A 20005-nucleotide genomic window follows, 5' to 3' on the forward strand; every position below is an offset into this window, starting at 1 on the left:
TCGACTAAAAATACCTTTAAAGCCACAGAGGCTCGCTTCTCTTCCTTCCCACACATGCACGCGCACAGGCACACTGGTGGGTGTGTCAACGCTACTCACCCTGATGACAAAGAAACACTCATGCACACGCGTAAGAGGCCCACTTGTAATCCTCTTTTCTCCTGAGAGAGAGGCCAATCACACACCGCTCTGTGCCGTAAGCTGGTGGAGTCCTGCCACAACTCTCCGCCGTGCACAGCTGAGGGTCAACTGAACGTACCGGCGACTGACTGCAACAACAACAACACAAAACAAGCAGAAAAAAGGTCTTGAATCAAACATTCATCCCTTGTCAAACTGCGTTTTAGACCACCGAGGCCACAAATGCCAAAAGCTGCACAGAGAAGCCGTGAGGCCTCCACGTGTTGAAGGAGGAGCGCGTCATAGATGCAGCATTTACAGAAAACCTCCGATTCTGCTGATTTCTTTATGTCTATGTTTCATTCACAGAGCGAGGAGACACATTTTTCCTCTCAGCTAAAGTCTTTGTCGCTCCCTGAAGACGCACAAAAGACGTCTGATTCACACTGTGCTCAATGTCAGAGTTACATAAGTCCCTTTGTCTCCTGCAGATACACAGCAGCACAGATACAAAGAGTCCAACATGTATATGTGTTGCAAAAATAACCTCAATTATTTTTTGGGATATTAGATATTTCAAGTAAAACACGACCCAAAAAAGTGAAACCGATATTGATTTAAAAATGTCTCACTGCCAGGAAGGTCTCACTCTTTAGATTTCAGAGATCTTTGTTGAAGTTAAACTAAAATCTGAAATCAGTGCCGATGGGATTTATTGTACTGAGGTTGTTGTGGTGCTCAGGTGAAGGACGTGGGAAGGAGACTTTAATGTTAATAGGATTTACTGGTCGTTGTCTGGGAGCCAATCTCTAAAGCCAGTATGTCAGAGGCTGATTGGGGTAACAGCAGCGTTACCTCGTCGCCAGAGAACAACAGCAATGAGGTAGAAAGACTAAAACAAATAAATCTGGGATACCCTGAATACGATTACATTTCAAACTCAAAGGGATTTTTCACAGATCCTCCCAGAGATCACTCAGATTGTGCGACAGCTGCTCTGATGTCTTCTCCTTTGGAAACTCCGAGTTCTTGTGAAGACACTTTGTCCTTTTTGAAAGAGACCACAAGCTGCTGTGAGAAATGAAAACACACCACTGGAGGATAGAAAAACGACACAAATATAATAATTAAAACATTATATTTTGTTTGTTTAATGTGGTTTTCAACACATTTTGTGCCTCAGTTTCATCCCCTCCTCTTCTACATCATTTTCTCTCCTCTCCAACATCTGCTCCTCTCCATCATTTCCTCAGTCCTCTCCTCTTCTTTTTCATGTCCTCTCCTCTCCGTCTTCCTCCTGTCCTACCTCCTCTCAACACACACACATTTAGAAAGGAATGATGTGGGATTGAATGCCAATCAAGTCGTAAACGCCCCCGCGGCTCATGAATCATTTACAACACACCTGTTGTCAAGGTGCTGCGTCACAGCCGGTGACGTCGAGGTGGTGGGTCCCAAGAGCTCAGCCCGAAACACAAGGATGAGTCACACTGACGACAAATAAAAACACAAAGACATTCAGCTACAGAGCTGACGGCGGGGGGTGTTACATAAAATCCTCCGGAGCCAAGATACTTCTATAAACCTGGAACGTTTCCAAACACTCAGCTTTGATAAAAAAAACTATTTCCTTTGGTTTGTTTGGACCAGAGAGCTGTAAGAGTCCTTGTTGATTCATCAAGTCCTCCAACGTTACCCAGCAGCACGTTGTGAATCACTTTTCTCTTCAGCAGCTGACAGGTCATTGATCACCTCATCAATCCCAAGCAATCAGAGGATGGAGAGTGTATGAGGTCAAACTGCTCAGTGTGTGTGTGTGTGTGTGTGAGTGTGAGTCCCATCTGCACACGCCCGTGCAGCTTTGTGAGGCGTCTCTGTTTACGACTCTCGGCCTTGTAGCTCAGTGTTGAGGAGGTGGGATCGCAGACATAAATCACACAGCTTCTTAACGACAGATGTGGAAACAGCTCTCCCAGAGTGCACTGCCTGTACAGTGAAACCACCCCCCCAAGGAATATAAGAGCAGGGAGACTCTTGGTTACAGTTTGTGGCTGGTATTTGAAAATTAGATGTTGGCAGAGAAGCTTTTATTTAAAATGTGTTGAAATGTAACGGAGTCAATTTTTAATTCTGTGAATAATTTACATTTAAGACCTTTCCAAACATTACTGATACAATGAAAAGTGAACATGATATGTCAAGAACTCCTCGAGGGAATTCTTTCAAATTTGGTACAAATGTTCAATTCAGCTCATGGATGAACTGAATAGATTTTGGTGGTGAAAGGTCAGAGGTCAAGGATATTATTTATTTTATTGGCTTGACTCTGATGTCGGCTTACATGCACACTGCTGCACTGAGTGTTTTCAGTGTGGAGCTATAACAACACAACGCTGCACCTGTAGAACTCTCTCCGCTTCAGTCTTGATGGAAAATGTCATCCATCATCAAGGAGAGCTGCTCTTTATCACATCCCCTCCCGAGTTGCCATGGTTCCTTCTTCCTGCAGCTGCCACTCACCTGCAGGGTTCCTCATTATGGCATCACTTGATGATTAGTGCAATGCTCAGTACAGTGGAGAACATGTATGTGAAGTGAGTGGGATCTGTGCACGCGTGTCTCAGTCTACAGTCAAACTGCAGACGAACGGGTCAGAGCTTCACACGTGTTTTAACAGCAGCCGCAGGGAGAGAGACGACACGGGGAAGAGAGAAAAGAGAGAAGAGAGGGGGAGTTTCTGCAGCCTCCCGGCGTGTGTTGTCCTCCCACTGAACTAAATCACATCTCTCCTTGCCCACAGACTTCATTTCCCACAATCCCCTGAGCTCGCTGCCGGGCAAGACGGAATGAGTCAGAGCTGCAAACTGCTGAAGGGAGCCTAAGATGAAGAGTCGTGACACACACACACACACACACACACACACACACACTCGGACTGATGTGCTCTGAGATGTGAACTGGCTTCTTCATTTAATTCCAATTTAATACGCATTGAAATATTGATTTAAGTTCAATGCAAAAGATTAGTTTGTGTTTAAGTTTATGGTGAAATATTATCTGACCAACTGAAAAAGAAAAGTTAATTTCATATCAGATTTTTGCTTGTCACCATGTGTTTTCAACCAAACACAGATATATAAAGTATATATAATACTGACATTTTAACATCCTTGTCCATGGGTTACCTGATAAAGATCTGGTACCCAAACATCGCAAATACAAATCACAGAGTGTGCAGGACTGTTTTCAATTATTCACTTTTCTCTGATGCAAAGGAAATTATTAGATTATCTTATTCTCTTCTGATTAACTGTGACATAAAAATGTTGTTTCTACAGCTTTATTCTTTTCACATGTATGTTTCCTGAATGATTCCTTCATCAGACACTCCGTCATAGATTCTGAAAGCTGAGGTAAAAACATGAATAAATAATGCACAGAATCATTTGAAGTAACGGCTTCACTGTCTTCAATGAGCCTTTATGAATTCTCTTTATATCTTGTCTGTTGCTGAGTAAAAAATAAAATGTCTGACATGACTCTGCTGGTAAAATATAACATGTTGATGCAAACAGAATTTGTCTGTGGAGACAGTGAAGCTCCCTAAGGCAGAGCACACAGTGATAACACCCTCCTCCACCATAATGGTCAGGACGGCTTCTTTCTTCCTCGTGCATCAGACTGACACACACTCATACACACCGAGTGTGTGTGCGGAACACAGGACATTCAAGGACAGTCGCCATGGCAACAGGACCAACCAGGAAGCAAGGAAGTGTCGCTTTAAGAGAATATTTTGTCTGGAGTGTGGAGGCAAGAGATTTCTGTTATAAAAAAAATAAAAAAAGGGAACACACTGCACGTTCTGATGCTGCAGCCTCGAGGCCTCTGATTGGCTCTGACAGGAAGCAAGGCCGCACAGGGAGCGAGACAACAGCACCCTCTAGTGGCTCTGCAGGAGAATCATCATATTCTATAACAACCAACATCCCACCTTTGGCTCGAGTTTGCACCCGTTTGTTTTTCAGCAGGATTACGCAGAAACTACAGAGTGGATTTCCATGAAACTACTGAGAGGATGTGATACTGAACCCATTAAAAATTGGGGTGGACATGGACAAAGGTGTGGATCCATGAAGTTTTAACTGTCTTTAATATCGTGAGATAATTTAGTACTTTTTAGACATTTTCATCTATTTTTCAGGAAATAATTCATGGAGTTTGATGAAAAATCTTATATACAAATAAAATCTGGATCTAGCAGATTTAAATGTTGCTATTTCACAGGGTTACAAACCTGTAACTACCAGAAATGTGAAGCTGGCATTGTGGGTTTATATGTATCTTGAGGAATTTAAGGAGACTGTTGGGCAAATGTGACAAACAAAACAATAAAATAAAAACAAGAATGGCACTCTGTCCCACTCTGTCAAATTGCTCACACTCATAAATATCTGTCCCCTAAATGTCCCCCTATGATTCTTTTTATCAAGATCAATTATTAGGAACATGTTAATAAAAAAAAATATTCCTGCGTGTTCCCTCTGATCAACTCCTGCTTCATCTTTTCAACAAGTTTCGTGATAATCTGTCCGGCAGTTTTAAGCTGATGTTGCGTTCAATCAGACAAAGCAACACACAGGGGTGAAAACATTACCTCCTTGGCCGCGGGAAAAATCAACAGAGACTGAATTCCATTTACCTGCTGCACTTTCAGGCTCCTGCTGTTGTTTGTGCTTCTTCACTGAACAAACTGAATGTTGGTGATATTCCTAACATGTGTTCTTCTCCTGCTCCGAGTCAAGATATCTCCTGTGAAGAAAAAAAACCTTTTGCAAATGACATTAAACATTTATTAAGAGCAGCCGAGAGCTACGAGCACATCTGAGCAGTTTGTTCTGTTTATTCTCAGGTGGGTGAGGTGGGTCTAAGTTTCGAATAAACCATCTGTGCGATTTTCTGCCTCCAGCACAGACAGACAATAAATGTGAATGGATTCTTGCAGCACGATAAAAATGAACCGTCTCGAGTTTCTGCAGCGGTTTGAGTGGTCGTAGCACAGATGGTACAGAACCAGGACCGTGAGACAGGCTCTGGGCATAAAGTTTGTGACTGAAATAAAAACAGAGAAACGTGTATTTTTTGTAACGGAGATGTTTATTTAGACAACTGAACGCATGCCAGAAAGAGCCGTGTTACAGCAGCGGAAACTCTCAGCTCTCTCGCTTTTTCTAACTCTGAGGGAGAGACCCAAATTAGGGACACACCAAACTTTTTGAGTGCCGGTACAGAACGCTATCCGCTCTAATTTATTGCATTGACACTTTATACTCTTGTCGTGTATTGAGGGGATAAGGAAGACAAGGGGAAGGGGTTACCAGCTTGAATCGGAGATTACTGAGGTTGGATTTCGAACGGCTTTGGCCGGAGTGTCTTGGATCGCTATTAATCACTGTTTTGGCAAAAGTATAATTCACACTTTGCTTTTAAGGAAACTTTACCTCTCACACAAAACACAGAAAGAGAGACGATTAAAAAAGATGCACTTGCTGTAGGTAGCATTCACATGCAGTAATAAGGTGTCTTCTCCTCAGACTAGATTTTACATTTTTCTCCACTATTTCTTACAGAGATTCACAGCTAAGGTTTTTCTCAGATTCGGGGAATTATCTTACACATCATGGCGACTCGATGCATGAACGACATGTCTGGTGGATGTGGGGAAAGGAAAGCGAAGTAAAAAAATCGTCGGTTATGGCAAAAGAGACTAAATTGTGCTTATTAAAGACGGGATTCGGTTAATGACGCAAAACCCCTTTTACTTAATTCACTTTCAAACCCTCTGTGATGTATTTCACTCAGTTGGTCCGTCAAAGTTCATGTAGACGATGTTGCCGTTGTTTCTCCAATGTACTGATGAGCCAGAAATACCATAATATCAAAAATAAATGCAACCCTTTCACAAAACAATGAGCAATAAATAATTATCAAGTGGTGTTCTCGTACTGTATATGTACTGTATATACACAGAGAGTTACGTTTGTTGTATATATGTACACAAAAAACAAGTGGCAGTCTATTTCCGACTGGCTTTTCACGTATTACGCCGACAACCGGAATTCGTGAAATCCCAGAAAAGACGTAATAAGTTACACAGGATCCTCAGAGGCGGAGGGGGGGGGGGGGGGGGGGGGGGGGGGGGTAATGCAAGATGAGGCGGCTATGTTGCTCGTTTTTGCAAAAAAAAAAAAGAACCACTGGTTTGGAAAGGAAAGAAAATATAAAAGTAACATTTTTCAGGTAGGGAGTAAAAAAAGAAGACCCAAGAACTCCATAAAATAACTAGCTTATTAAAACATTGATTGACAACATGCACGATGCCTCGGGTGGAGTGGGTTGCGACGAAGCACTTTCTCCGCATGACTTTGCAGTTTTTGCATGTTTATAACGCTTCTATTTAGTGTGGGCCACCGGTGCAAAGCTGTGCACACGTCGAGCTGAACTGCACGCCTCCCTTTTCCTCCTGTGGGGGGCGCTGTTGTTCGTACGGACGAGACAGAAGAATCTTTTTGTCCTCAAGCAGTCCTTTCAAAATAAGAGTCTGTTTATGCTATCTTGCAGTTCACATGCTCAGGTCAAAGAGGGAAGCAGGTCGGAAAACATTGTATCCGCTTCCGTAAATGTCCGTGCGTCTAATAAACGTCTACGCCACTGTCCTCTCAGCGTCAAGTCCATCTGCTTCACTGACGAACACCTCAGTCTGTCCCCGTCTTATTTTAGTAGCTTATGTACAGGAGGTTGAACTGTGCGCCAGACAGTCTCCCAGGCAACCAGCCACATGCTCACACATTTACAGTATTTTCCAGTCTCTCCATCCTCCGTTCATCCTCCTCTTCCAAGGTTATGTGGGTTTGAGTCTTTGAATGAGAGCGTTATTGTAGTTTCGTGTGTGCGGCTCGACTTCTATCTAAACTGTGTGTCTGATGTGTGTGTTTTTGTTCTTGTCATGGAGAGGTCACTGAATCATACACTGGAAAAACACTCTCGAGAACGTGTTTGTGTGTTGACAGTATGTGTGGATGCATGGGTTTGTGCTTGTGTGTGTAGATCTGGTTGCGTGTGTGCGTGTCTGTGCTTGATCTCAAACACTACGCGGAGGTCTTTGGAGCTCGTGGGTCCTCCTGTTGCGTCCCTTCTTATTTTCCTGCATCCGTCTCCACTTGGCGGCGTGCTGGTTGTTTGCCCGCTGCCCCCCCGCCGCTTGAGAGCCTGCCAGGCCGCCCTGCCCCTTCTGGCTGTTTTGCGTCTTCGTGTTGCTCCTCGTCGCCTGGCCACTCACCATACCCAGATTTGTTTGACCTTTCTGGGCATTCTGACCCCGCACCGGCCCTTCCACTGTCGGAGCTCCGGCCTGAAGCCATGGCCTGCTCTGCGGTGGATTGGCCTGCTGCCTCTGAGCATTGGGAGCTGTAGCTTTAGGCCGTAACGCAGCGCTGTCAGTTTTACCCTGATCGTTGCCATTGGGCGTCTTCGGCTTCTTCTGTTTGCGCTCCTTCTTCCAAACTCGATCGCAGAACTCCTCCACGCTGTTGAGGTCTGGGTGGTCCAACAGAGAGAGGAAATCTCTGTACCACACTCTGTGCTTGGGGGACTGACCCACGCCGCCTCCCGCTCCGGGTATTCCTGGAAGGATGTCGGCCAGTTTCTGGGAGGGGATGACCTGGAGGTTGAGGCGGAGAAGGGGCTGAATGAAGCCGTGCTCGACGGCCTGGCAGTGGTAGATTCCTGTGTCGGACTGTGCGAGGCTGCGAATGAGCAGACCCTGGTCGGTACGAAGAACTCTGTCATCCAGCTTGATCTGAAACACACAGAAATAAATATTTGGTTTCTACAATTCTACAACTGGAATTAAAGATAGAAATAGCAGATATTTGCACACATCAATGAATGGCAACAGTAGATTAAATCTTACTGATCAGAACGTAATTACAGATGTTGAAGTTTTAAGTGGTCGAAACAGAATTAAAGATTGTTTTGACGAGTCAAAATGATGTTGATGACAAGTCAATGGCTACAAACTTTTAAGCTTCCAAAGACCCTGTCCACAAATCTGTAGGGTTAAGAACTGGTTCATTCAAGCTAAGGCTATGTTCGGCATCGCATGAGAAACTGCTGTGACATCATTTATTCAAATGGGAACACCTTGTTGAAGAATTTGGGTCATCCAGTAAAAAAAGTTTGAATCTCTCCTGTTCTTAAAACAACTCACCCTGAATGCCTGGTTACACAAATATAGGTACAATTCTCTTGTATCATAAAAGGTCAAAAGTCAATCTAAGCATTCACAACTTAAGGTTTCCACTCCTCGGTCACAAAGGTTAAAGGTCAATAGGATCATAGATTTCTGCAGGGATCTAATCAGCATGGAAGAGATATTATAGATACTATCATCAGAACTGGGCTGTGGCCATCTTACAATCACCGAGATGAAGATTACACATTTCCTACCTCGTGCTTTCGGTCGTCGTTGAGCTTCTGCAGCTGCCAGTAGATGAGCGCTCTCTGAGACTTGGGGCTGCACTCCAGGAACATGCTGCTGTTCTCCACACCGAACACACTCCTGTCCTCCACACTGCCTCCTACGCCGTCCACGTCGTCTGCTCAAAACCGAAACACGCACAGGTAGAAGAGATTAGGACGTGTGTGTGAAAGAAGAGGAGACCAGTGGTGTGTGTGTAAGTGTGAAGTCATGGCGTTACCTTGATGCTGGAGGTCTGAGCACTGGGAGAGAGGGTCTCCGTTTCTGATATCCTGTCGTCTGGTTCGCCTGGGGACACAGTAAAAATAAATTATGTCACATCCTCAACTGAAAAGAGCAGAAATGCACTTGCCACATGTTCTGCTCGCTGTGCTGTTTGGCTGCAACCACTAGGGGGCAATGTTGACCAGCACTACTCCACATTCTGCCTCCTTTTCATTAAAGGGACAGAAAATGTGTATTTGCTCAACCTTTACTCTACTGTAAAATCACATGGGTGAAAAAATAAAATCCAAAGCCTGGCAGAATTTAAGAAACATAAACCTACAGGGGCAATAAAACAGCCGAGCCTCATTGCCTTCTGATGAGTCTTGATTTTGAAACCAATGCGGTTTAGTTTCGCCCTTGAAATTCCTCGCAAAAAGCAGGCGCGCTCTTTGTCCTCCTGACGTGAGAGTCCACTGTGCCATTGGGCTTTTTTCAGCTGGGCTTTACTCACATCAATCTAACTGCCATTGTATCTTCCCTGTTTCTAGTTGCCATGGTTTATATTTCTGATGGACACCGTACAAAAAAAAAATCAAGCAGGGGAGAGGAGGGGTAAGCCAAAGGTGAGGTAACAGCTTTTGAGGAGGAAATAAAGATGGGAACCATTGTAGGTGAAAAAGAAACAGATGAAGTGAAATGGCCCATGTGTGTATGTGTGTGTGTGTGTGTGACTCCTGCACGCCAAATATGGCTACCTCCCTCCTCCCTTCCTCACTTCCTTACTTCCCTATGCCATACATATTTGGAAACTCATCTCTGTCTCTTTCTCACACACAAGGTTCCTTCTCTGTACATTTCCTGACCCAACATTCCTGTCTTTTTGGTCGTCTGAGCACGTGCGGGGCCGGGTGTCTGGTTCCCATATTGGGCGAGGGAGAGGAGAGGGAGAGGAGAGGGAGCCGAAAGAAGCCGGGGCCTGGCCCTTAACCATGGGGTGTGCCACCTCTTCTGTAACGCTGCCAAGCTGGCGTTTACCCACTGGCCTCTTTCTGCTGGTGTGAGAAGTTGTGGATGAATGAGAAGCAGAGGAGTGTGTGTGTGTGTGTGTGTGTGTGTGTGTGTGTGCGTGTGTGTGTGAGGGCTGTCGTGGTCGGGCTAATCCCGCTGGATACAGCAGAGGGTAATTTGAGGGTGTGTATGTTCATACCTCCTGGCTGCAGGGTGAAGCGGTCAGACAGCTCCTGTTGGCTATAATTTAGAGTGTGTGTGTGTGTGTGTGTGTGTGTGTGTGTGTGTGTGTTCCTCTTTGCTGTAAGTTGATGGGTGCACAACTCACAGCAACTGTTTCTGACAGGAGTTAAAACCCAGGCTGCTGAATTCTACCTCTTGGAAAGTGTTCTCAGCGTGTGTGTGTTTAATGACGGTATTTTGGGCCTGTGTAATATTCCTATTCCAGATTACTTCCATGTTTAGATGCTTTGGCGCGTATCCGGGTACATTTTTTGGATTGGGGTACACTTGCTAATAGGCGAGTGGAGGTCTGAGGTTACAGCACCAGGTTGTGTGTTGAAATTGCCTTTGAGCAAAAGTCTTTAGAGCCAATTGCAACAGCCCCGCTGCAGGTGTACTGATAACTCCCAGGTGCGACTGCGTGAGAAGGCGCTAACACAAAAGGCCGGATGTTGCTGAGAAGAGTCGTACGAGCTCGGCTAACACTGCTTAACTCACAAATAATGGCTGAGGAGAAGCGTTTAATGTGCGAGCGTGTGTGCCTCCTACCTCTTGGCGGTGGGGAAGTATCTTGAGCATTCGGTGCCGTCCCAGGCGCAGTATGGGTCTCGGGCCAAGCAGCACTCGGCGCAAGCTTTCCCATACACCTCGCAACGGTGCAGAGACATCTGCGATACACCCAGGGACGAGCCAAGGTACAGCTGTTGCTGTGGGAGCCAAAGAAACAGCAAGGATTTAAAACTTGAGTGCTCCTGTGTGGCTCGCCTGGAAACGTTCTCATGAAAAGAAAGCGGTTGTGGGTTTGTTTCTCCTAGGCACATTAGACATCTTTGCTTCTTTTGGATACCAGTGTTTTCTTTAAGGCCCATAAGTTCTTTTTTTTCTCTTGGGCTTCTTTCCTTGTCAACAACTTTTTGTGTAAATTATATTGTGTTAAAATATGTTTTTACCTGCTTGGTGGACAGCTCCATGGCAGTAATGGTAGTGGGCTCCTGTACAAAACAAACACAGCCTGTTAAACATCACATTGGTGCCTATTTTTAAACATCATACATGTTTTTCACACTTTGTTCAAAGTCGTACCCTAAAGACCGTCATCTCCTCCAACACCACCTCCTCCAGGTCGTGCCAGCTCTCTCTGGGGATCGTCACCACCTTCAGCACTGTTCCCATATCTGGAAGACAAACAGAGTGTGCATAAAAAAGATGCACTTCCATATTAACAACACAATCTGTGGCTGCTGCCCTCTGTTAGTATATTTGCTTGACTGTAAAAATATCTTTTGCAAAATATTATCGTTTGATGTTTTCAAGGAAAAAAATACAGTTCCTGAAGAATTTTCACATCTCATTGGATATAACCTAATTCACTTTAAAGTATTATACAGTAGTATATATAGTCTTCAAGCAGTAAACTGTACTTTGACTGCGTACCTGTGCCAATAAACATGACGTCATACTGTCCGTCCTCTGCCTCCACTCTGTCCACCACCAGCTGGGAGAACTGGTAGTCCACATCTGTCCTCACCATGATGGGACGCCCCCCTATCGGGTGAACTGGGTTGTACATGGCCGGATGGCCCCGGGCGAAAGTAATGACGTCATCGGGAAGGTCTTTGGTGGAGTCGAAACCTCCGAACGTCTTACTGGGACACTGAGAAAGACGGCAAAAAGAATGTGAAGCTGTGTTGTGCGTATTTAGTTTTCTAGAAATGTGGACAGTTCACGTGGAAACTCACAGTTCCAGGACGAGGGTAGGGCACCCTCCCTTGGAAGGGCACCCACTGATAGGTGGGTCCATCTCTGTGGGCGTAGGGACCCAGGAACACCCTCCTTATGTCCGCCATGTTGTACATACACACCGCGGAGCCTTTAAAGATGTTACTGCGGAGGAAGAGAGAGAGAAATGGAGAAGAGAATAAGTTGAAGAGAGTGAGGGAATGGGAGGGCGGTGATATGAAGAAAGATGACACACAGGAACAAAGGGGATTTATAGGTGATTGGGAGACAGGGATTAGGAGCTTGTGAAATCCTGAAGAAAGACAACAAAATGACCCTTCATCGCACAAAGACGGAGCGGGAGTAAGGTTGTCATTACCTAAGTATGGGAATGACAGACAGGAACTCCTCTGTGATTGTTTCCAGCCTCTTGAGAGCAGACAGGAATTTGGGCACTCCACCAACTAAACGGGAGACCTGGTTCAGAGCATATTTGAAATCTCCCTCCAATGAATTTTTTGCGAGCATTTTTTTGCCCCTTAGCCAGATGGGCGGATTTCGCTCTCGCTAGCCAGACACAAGTCGGACGAAGACAAGGTCAATCAATCACGCAAAAGAAGGGAAATTATGTGGGTTTCATTTCAATTTCTGCTCCGTCCCGGGGCGTCCAGAAGACAGCAATTTGAGCAGTGACTCATATAAGTTCCATTAGAACAATCCAAGATATATATTTCCAAGAGTTATTGAAATATTCATGCAGAGATTAAAACGATCGTTAGCTTGCTCGTTAGCTTGCTGTTTGCTCTGAGCATTGAAGGCACATTAACCTCTGACCACATATGAGGAGATCTGTTACATGATTTTACAGATTAGATAGATTATAGAATAGATCTTCAAAAATAATCTCATTATCATTCTAAGGGACACTTTTTAAAAGAGGAATTTATATTTGGTCGGCATATCTGTTGCGTTTGCAGGAAACAAATGCTTCTCTAAGATTTAGGGACATCCTTTGTCTCGCTGGCTGCAATGGGAAGTTGTCTCAGACTAATTAAGGATGTGGCTGACACACACACACACACACACAAACACACACTACTCAGCAAAGCAGGGAAGATGAATGGATTAGCATTTGAAAATGTTAATTAGAGAGAAATTCAATTAACTCTGGGGGCAAAAACAGACACTCATATGTCTGTGCTTAAGAAGAAGGGTGAACATGTGTTTGTGCAGATACACACAGCTTCAGAGAGAGAGGCACACAAAGTAGATCCACACAAACACACACTCACACACACACGAGTGGGGAGGGACACAATCAAACATTGATCTGTCAGTGGCAGCTTCTTTCTGCCTCATTAAGCAGTGATATTAAAAGCTGGTCTCTCTGAATCTCTGCTCTATTCATCTCTGAAAACCGGCCACTTAGAAAACCAATTAAACTTCTCTAATTCCTCAATGCCCTATAATTGAATTTTAAAGCGTGTGTGTGTGTGTGTGTGCGTCAGGGCGAGCTCACATGTGTAGGTGTACGCCCCCCCCGCCACGCAGCAACCTTTTCAGTTCGATACGTTCCAGAGAGCTGAGAAAGGCCATACGGGCCCGCTGATGCAAGGCGACTGTCAGTATGCGTCTGCTCGCACCGCCATTCTATTCATCCAGCCACCGGTTTTATTATGAGCGGTGATTGATGGCGCTTGTCCTCCGCTCAAAGCGCTTTTGGAGACACCACTGGACACAATATCGCCTCCTCCTCCTCCTTCCCAAATGCAAATTCATCATCATCATGATAAGTGCCGCCATCTGTGCCATTTCAACTCACTTATCTGCCTGGGCCCGCGCCTTCGCCCCCGCCGCATGCTTCAATAGTGCCACACCCGGGCCTCTGAAAACCCTATTCAGTGCTGGGGCGGCGGCCAGGGGAGAGACGTGCGTTCCCGCTGAGGGAATATTGTGTTTCTCTTGCTCCCTCCTGCCCCATAATCTGATTTCCCTACGAGCCTCTGCCAAGGTTTCGATGGATGGAGAAAAAAAAAAGGAGACAGGTAGCGAGGAATTGGGAATTGGCTAAAAGCAATCTCAAGGGTTGGGGGGGAAAGCAACCGTAAGACACCTGTAAGTGGATTATGGGAAGGGGGAGCACTGTCTGGGAATTCGACAGAGGCACACTCGGTCGCTCACATTTTCCTGCATCATTTAAAATGGTTAGGAAATAGCAGATAAAGGGATTTGATGAAAGGAAGAATCTTTGAAAGGAAATATGAAGCGTGTGTGTGTGTGTTTTTTAAACACAGAGGAAATAACTCGTCCAGGACGGTTTGCACATTGAATACATATCAGCTCCTTCCAGTCTCCTAGCAACAAATCAACAAAACAAATATGGCACTACCAGCATCTGTGTCTAACTGAGAATTCCAGCCCTTGCACACAGATGATAGAGGTCATCGTGAAAAGATCTGGACAGAATAGTACCTGGATGTGGTGAATACGGCGTAGATGACTGGATTCTTCGGGTCCTTAGAACTCATGAGAAACACATCCTCTGGAAACAGAAAATAAAGAGCCGGTGAAGCGGAAGCTTTTTGAAAAGGATCTTTTCTCTACACACGAATAAAGAATGCAGGCTTACGTAGTTCATCAAAGTGCGTATCAATGCCGTTGACCCCGGGGACTGAACACATGAGCCGAGCCTTGAGGAAAGTGGTCCACTTGTTCACCAAACTCCTGTGACCTCCCATATCGTTCTGTAACAACATGTTTCTGTAAGCATTCACGCCATCATTTCTGTAACAGACAGCATCTTGGAGAGGATTTTGCTGTGTGTGTGTTGTTACCTTACACAGTTGTCCTATCCTGGCGATGGTGGCCTTCCCGGTGTGCTCTCCGTCCATGGCGTTCTCCTTGAAGAACAGGAAGATCTTGTCGTCTTCAGGGTTGTCGCTCTCTGGGATCAAGTGTACGCTGACGAACCTGGGGTCTGGGGGAAGAACGGAATATCAATAAACCAGCATAACTTTCTCCGCAGTGCATAATGGAGCCAAATCATACATTACTTCATGCACCAATGTAATTTTATGATCCCAACCTCTGTCCCGATGACGAACCTTTCACCCCTATTTTACACCTCAGAAACCAATCCCCCCATGATTCTCTCCAGTCACGGCTCAGTAATAACAGCCATTTACTTTACACCCCGGTGTTATAATATCTGACTTTACCCCAAGTGAGTGCTCCAAGTCCAAATCCCATATAACCCCCGTCTCTAGACCACATCCTTGCAAACACACATGGCTCTGATTGTGCCGGGTAACACATGAATAAATTTATCTCAACTTTAAGCACGAGAGGAAATCAAAAGCTAAACGGGGCAGGCCGAGGCCTTAAGGGCTGAGATAAAACCTCGACTCTGAGGGGCACGAGGGCCGAGAGAGAGCGGCCACAGTCACTGAGGCGTCGTCACGCGTAAATCGAGCCTGTGTCTAAAAGCTAGGGGGTTAGCCGGAGAGAAACAAGCAGTGCCATGTTACGCCTCTGTGGCCGTTCAGGATATAGAGTAGCTGTGAAAAAGGAGATTGTGGCCAAAGAGGGAAGCAGATTTATAAGCGCTGTGCGGGTGCAAGACCTGTGGCATGAATCATGTGTGCCCCACACATGCTTCATACCTTTATTGGGAATTTGTACCATTAAAATACTCACTTTAATAAACCCAACGCGCTCACGTACAAAAACACGCTGCCAACTGCTGTGGTCGTACAATTCATTGCATTTGATTCCCAACACAAGGCCACTTCATCAAGAGATTTAATCCAGCCTCCGTGTGAGTGAGGGGGCATAAGAAGGTGAAGAGACATATAAATATAATTCATGAATCAGAGCGATCAAAGCCAAACCTGCCATCTCAACCTAAATCCCTTTTCAGAATCAGCTGCTATTAAGCATTCATTCCCCAGTTTCTTTCTTCTCACATGTGAGCACCATGTAACCTTGTTGATAAAGGCTCAACTGAATATCCCCATCCCCTAATCCACGCAATTACAATCCCTCTTTTGTGGAGTTAGATTTTGTCAAAAGGATGCGACCGCCCCCCCTAGCGAATTTGTTTGAACAAGGTGAAAGATCGATCGGGATTAAAGCGGCGGCGATGACTTCTCCCTATTTAAATGGCTCTTTATTAATATTTCACAGTCGTCTGCACCACAGAGGCCAGTGTTTGTGGTGGTGGGGGAGGCTGTTGAGGGGGGGACTGAGAGGAATTTGACTCCACTACAGGAAAACAGCTGAGAGCGGATTAGTTCTGTGGGAAAGAATGGGGGAAAAAAGGGGGATGGCACAGCTTGAGGGAAAGGTTCAAACTGACCTTTTGTGGCTCGCCGAGTCCTCCGCGGTGCCGACTGATAGCCGGACAGACCGAGCGGTCAATAACTCTCACCGCCGCGCTAATCTTACTGGCACAGACAAGTCCAGTGACTTTGTGAATGGGCTCTGGTATCTGATGTCTGCACATTAACGGAAATGACTGGAGACTTGATGCTTGTGAGAGAATTTGATGCTTTGAAATCCGTTGGAAACGCACAGAGGTTTTCTTTTTTTCCCAAAACCGGCCAATGACAAGAACTTATTTCCATTGTATGGAATATTTTGAGGTGTATGTAGGATATCAGGGTCCAGAAAATGGGCATTTGTTGGTGTTTGTATAGTTTTTGCAGGCTGAACCCTACTAGCTTCCGTTTTTTGCAAAATCCAGCTGTCATTAAACAACACCACAGGAAACATCTGTATTTCTAGGCAAACACAAACAGCTGTATTAAACAGGAAAATTGATTCCTTCCGTTTGAAAAATCAATTTCTGAATATTACCATTCAGCCATCTTGAATCATGCTGCTCTGTCCTGATTGGATGATGATCTCCCAGCGTACGGAAAATTGCAAAGTCCCTTCCCATGAAATCAGCAGACGTGCCAGAGTACAGTTCCCCATCTGCCAACGAGAAAAAGTAAAAGTTATAGGAACAAATGATCGGCTCTGAGGCGAATGCACATTTCCTGGAACTAATCGAGGGAGGGGTCAAACTCACCGATCAGGAGCGAGGCGGAGAGCATTCTGGGGTCGTAGGGGCTTTTCCCGCGGCCATTCTCAAAATGAGGCGCCAGTCGGAAGATGTTGTCCTGTGGTGGAACGGGTCAGAGTTCAAAACAAGGCCAGAGAAAGCTAAACTAAGCCTAAAGGTACACATATAGCCTGTGTTTCAAATTACAACATATTCCGCTTGTACCTCATACCTTTGGAAAGGGCTACTCCACAATTTCAGCCAGAAACTTAATTTATTTGATTACAGAGAACAGCAGAGTCAGCAGTGGTGCAATTTACACAAAGGGGAATAAAGTAGAATTAAGAAGAAAAGGCACAAATCATCTCAAGAGTATTTGAATAAATTTAAACAAAGGGTACAAGAGATCCGAATCATTCACTTTTCAGTAATTCAATTACAAGAATTACACATGTTTAACCTCGAGAGAACTCATGCAGGGACAATCTGCATGGTGCAAGCACTCGATCCCCTCCCCATTGTTCGTCGACAGAACCCACGCTGTTACACTGATTCACTTGTAGACCTCTATCAGGATGACTGATTAAACTTTTATGTGGGAGAGGTTGTTTAATTTCCAACGGCTGAAGTCGAACCGTGTAGTGACCACTTTTTTCCACTTCTTCACACAAAGGAAAACAGTGATGAGAAGATAATCAATGAGGGGAACGAACACTGCTGCGCTTGACAGAAAAGTGTGTGTGTGTGTGTGTGTGTGTGTGTGTGATCGCACTAGTGTAGTTGTGTTGCACAAATCTTTTTTTAAGGGGAAACAATATTGGACTTTCCGTCTCATTACTTTACCATAGCCACATTTCATGACTTCTTAATGAATGCTCAAATGAAATCTAAATTACCTTTCACATATATATAATAAATTAAAACCCCACAACATTTGGACTGAGCTAACATCAAGTCACCACAATGCTTTACCTCTGCTCTCTTGCCCATTTCCAGATAAGCACAGATGGGGTGGAAGGCTCCAGTGCCACAGATGTACATGTGGGTCTGGTTGTACGGTTGGAGGACCCGAATGTAGTTAGAACACTCTTTCTGCAAAATACAAATAAACATAGAATAAAGATATAAACCACAACTTTTGGATGCATTTATACAGCTGGTAAAGAGATTTACTTTAATTTCGTGTGCAAATTTCTGTTTTTTTTTTTTTTACAAAAGGACTTATGTGAGCAGTAGCCCCTGCTCTGCCAATTCACTCCTTCATATCATAAAGTTTAAATAGGGTTTTACCCCTTATGAAAATAAAGCGGACACCTATCATAAAAAAAGATGTGATTCAACTGAAACTGGAGACAAATCGAAAGCAGAGAATAACGGTGAATAGAGAAAAGCTTTGTTGGAATTTAAAGCAGGGACTTTCCACTTGGTTTGGAAAAGAAAAAAGAACAACTGTATGAAACCGAGTCTCATTCAAGGAAATCCCACCTGTAAGTCAAATCAGCAAATCCACCTCAGATCTTTAATGATCCATGTGTTTCAATTTACCGTGGGTATTTGGGTTGGCTCTCCGTCACATGCTGATAATCCCAGTGGTGTGAGACTGTTTATTAGAGCGCTAATCAAGGAGATTGGTTGGTGTTATTAGCGGCCTTGAGGAGTTGATTTGGGCACATGTGTTTAAGAGATTAGGTCGTGGTTTGCCTTATTATAAATACATTGAATAACTACCCAACAAACAAGTACACATTTGTTTGGGGATTTGGAAAAGTAACGCTCACATACACACATCAAATCAAATGCTGACTGCCAAATACTTTTTTCCTTCCCTCAACCACTATATCTCCTCAGGCCTCTGAACAGTACAGACGCTTCAGTTTGTCGAATTGATGATGTCCCTCATGAGACATAAATGGAATACGAGGCTCCAGGTTGCAGTTATGACATTTTCCAGTGCAATACAAAATTGACTTTTCCCAAAAAATAAAATGTCCTGCTATTATTCAAAGAGGTAGAAATAATTGTCTTTTGCGCCTACTGTTTTTCCTCCGCAGAAACATATTTAAAATGGACATTTTGGGAAATGCACTTTGTAGCCGAGAGTAAGATGTGAAAATGGAAACCACTTTCCTGACAGTACTCTGAGCAGCTGTTTCCCAAGTCAGCGGTAAGGGCGGGACAACGCAAATGACAGAAATCCTCCATAGACCAGAGTGTCTCATCTCAGTTCAGACTTTGAGGTCCGCACTTGGAAGAAAGTGAGCCTGAATTGGGACAGGTAATATGAAGCCAGAGCAGAAGTTGTGCTTTGTGCTAAGCTAAGCTAACTGACTACTGGTTTTAGCTTCATATTTAGCGCACAGACTGGAAATCGCTCCCAATTTTCTCATCATATTGTCGTCGAAAGTGAATACGCCTAATTTCATCCAAATGTCAATTCAGGTATGTCGGACTACATGTAATACGTGGTTTTAGCATGATAGCAGTTTCTGACTGGGCTGAACTGCAGGATTTAATACGTTTCACGTGTGCACCTTATCAACAACCCACAGTCTCAACTCAGTTTGCACACTTCAGCCACACTGTTACTGCTGATTTCACAGAGGAAGACTAAACTTGCACGATGTCTTGTGGCTAACCTCAGCCCTGTCCATGTTTCTGGAACACTGTGTCAACGTAACGACTTTACCCTCTGTTTTCCCTACTGTCGAACAGCGGGAACAAATGTCCCCCCACATCATTCTCACACCCTTATTATATGCATTTCACATAAGCTCCTATAACCCCCCTCCCCCCCAGCCACCCTCACCCCCGACGTCAGCTCTGTTTAGTATTTTTACACGGCTCTCTACAAGTTGGACTCGTTAGCTATGTGGGAGGTAGGTTGCACCTAAACACTGACAGACGTTACTTATTCAAGTCACTCAAACATTCAGCTCGATCTTGGCCTCAGGTAAAAAATGGCTTTACAAACCATGTCATTATGTAAAAAACCACAACAGCCGCAGAGGATAAATGAGTCATTATTGGATAAAATGAATGACTCTCTTTGGGCTCTTTCACGATGACTTTCCATGGGAGAAATGGGCGGACAGATTTGTGTGTGGTTTGTAGACATTTGGATGAGTTGAGTGAATTTTGAGATT

The 20005-nt window shown here is 44.6% G+C and overlaps 1 protein-coding gene across 1 annotated transcript in view; it reads right to left on the reverse strand.

Moving 5' to 3' along the window:
• Positions 1-5256: 5256 nt before the first annotated feature.
• The window catches only part of sema3aa (sema domain, immunoglobulin domain (Ig), short basic domain, secreted, (semaphorin) 3Aa), a 30823-nt gene continuing 16074 nt past the window's right edge, over positions 5257-20005 (reverse strand). The window contains exons 4-17 of the mRNA XM_069520013.1: positions 17835-17954; positions 16890-16980; positions 16673-16792; positions 14650-14792; positions 14445-14559; positions 14288-14357; positions 11836-11980; positions 11531-11750; positions 11180-11271; positions 11047-11088; positions 10646-10803; positions 8880-8947; positions 8629-8777; positions 5257-7978 (exon numbers count right to left, since the gene is read on the reverse strand). Coding sequence (XP_069376114.1) covers positions 7262-7978; positions 8629-8777; positions 8880-8947; positions 10646-10803; positions 11047-11088; positions 11180-11271; positions 11531-11750; positions 11836-11980; positions 14288-14357; positions 14445-14559; positions 14650-14792; positions 16673-16792; positions 16890-16980; positions 17835-17954 — 2250 coding nt within the window. The 3' untranslated portion in view covers positions 5257-7261. The remainder of the gene's footprint in view (positions 7979-8628; positions 8778-8879; positions 8948-10645; positions 10804-11046; positions 11089-11179; positions 11272-11530; positions 11751-11835; positions 11981-14287; positions 14358-14444; positions 14560-14649; positions 14793-16672; positions 16793-16889; positions 16981-17834; positions 17955-20005) is intronic.

The sequence above is a fragment of the Paralichthys olivaceus genome, chromosome 23, assembly GCF_024713975.1.
Source record: "Paralichthys olivaceus isolate ysfri-2021 chromosome 23, ASM2471397v2, whole genome shotgun sequence".
NCBI lineage: Eukaryota > Metazoa > Chordata > Actinopteri > Pleuronectiformes > Paralichthyidae > Paralichthys > Paralichthys olivaceus.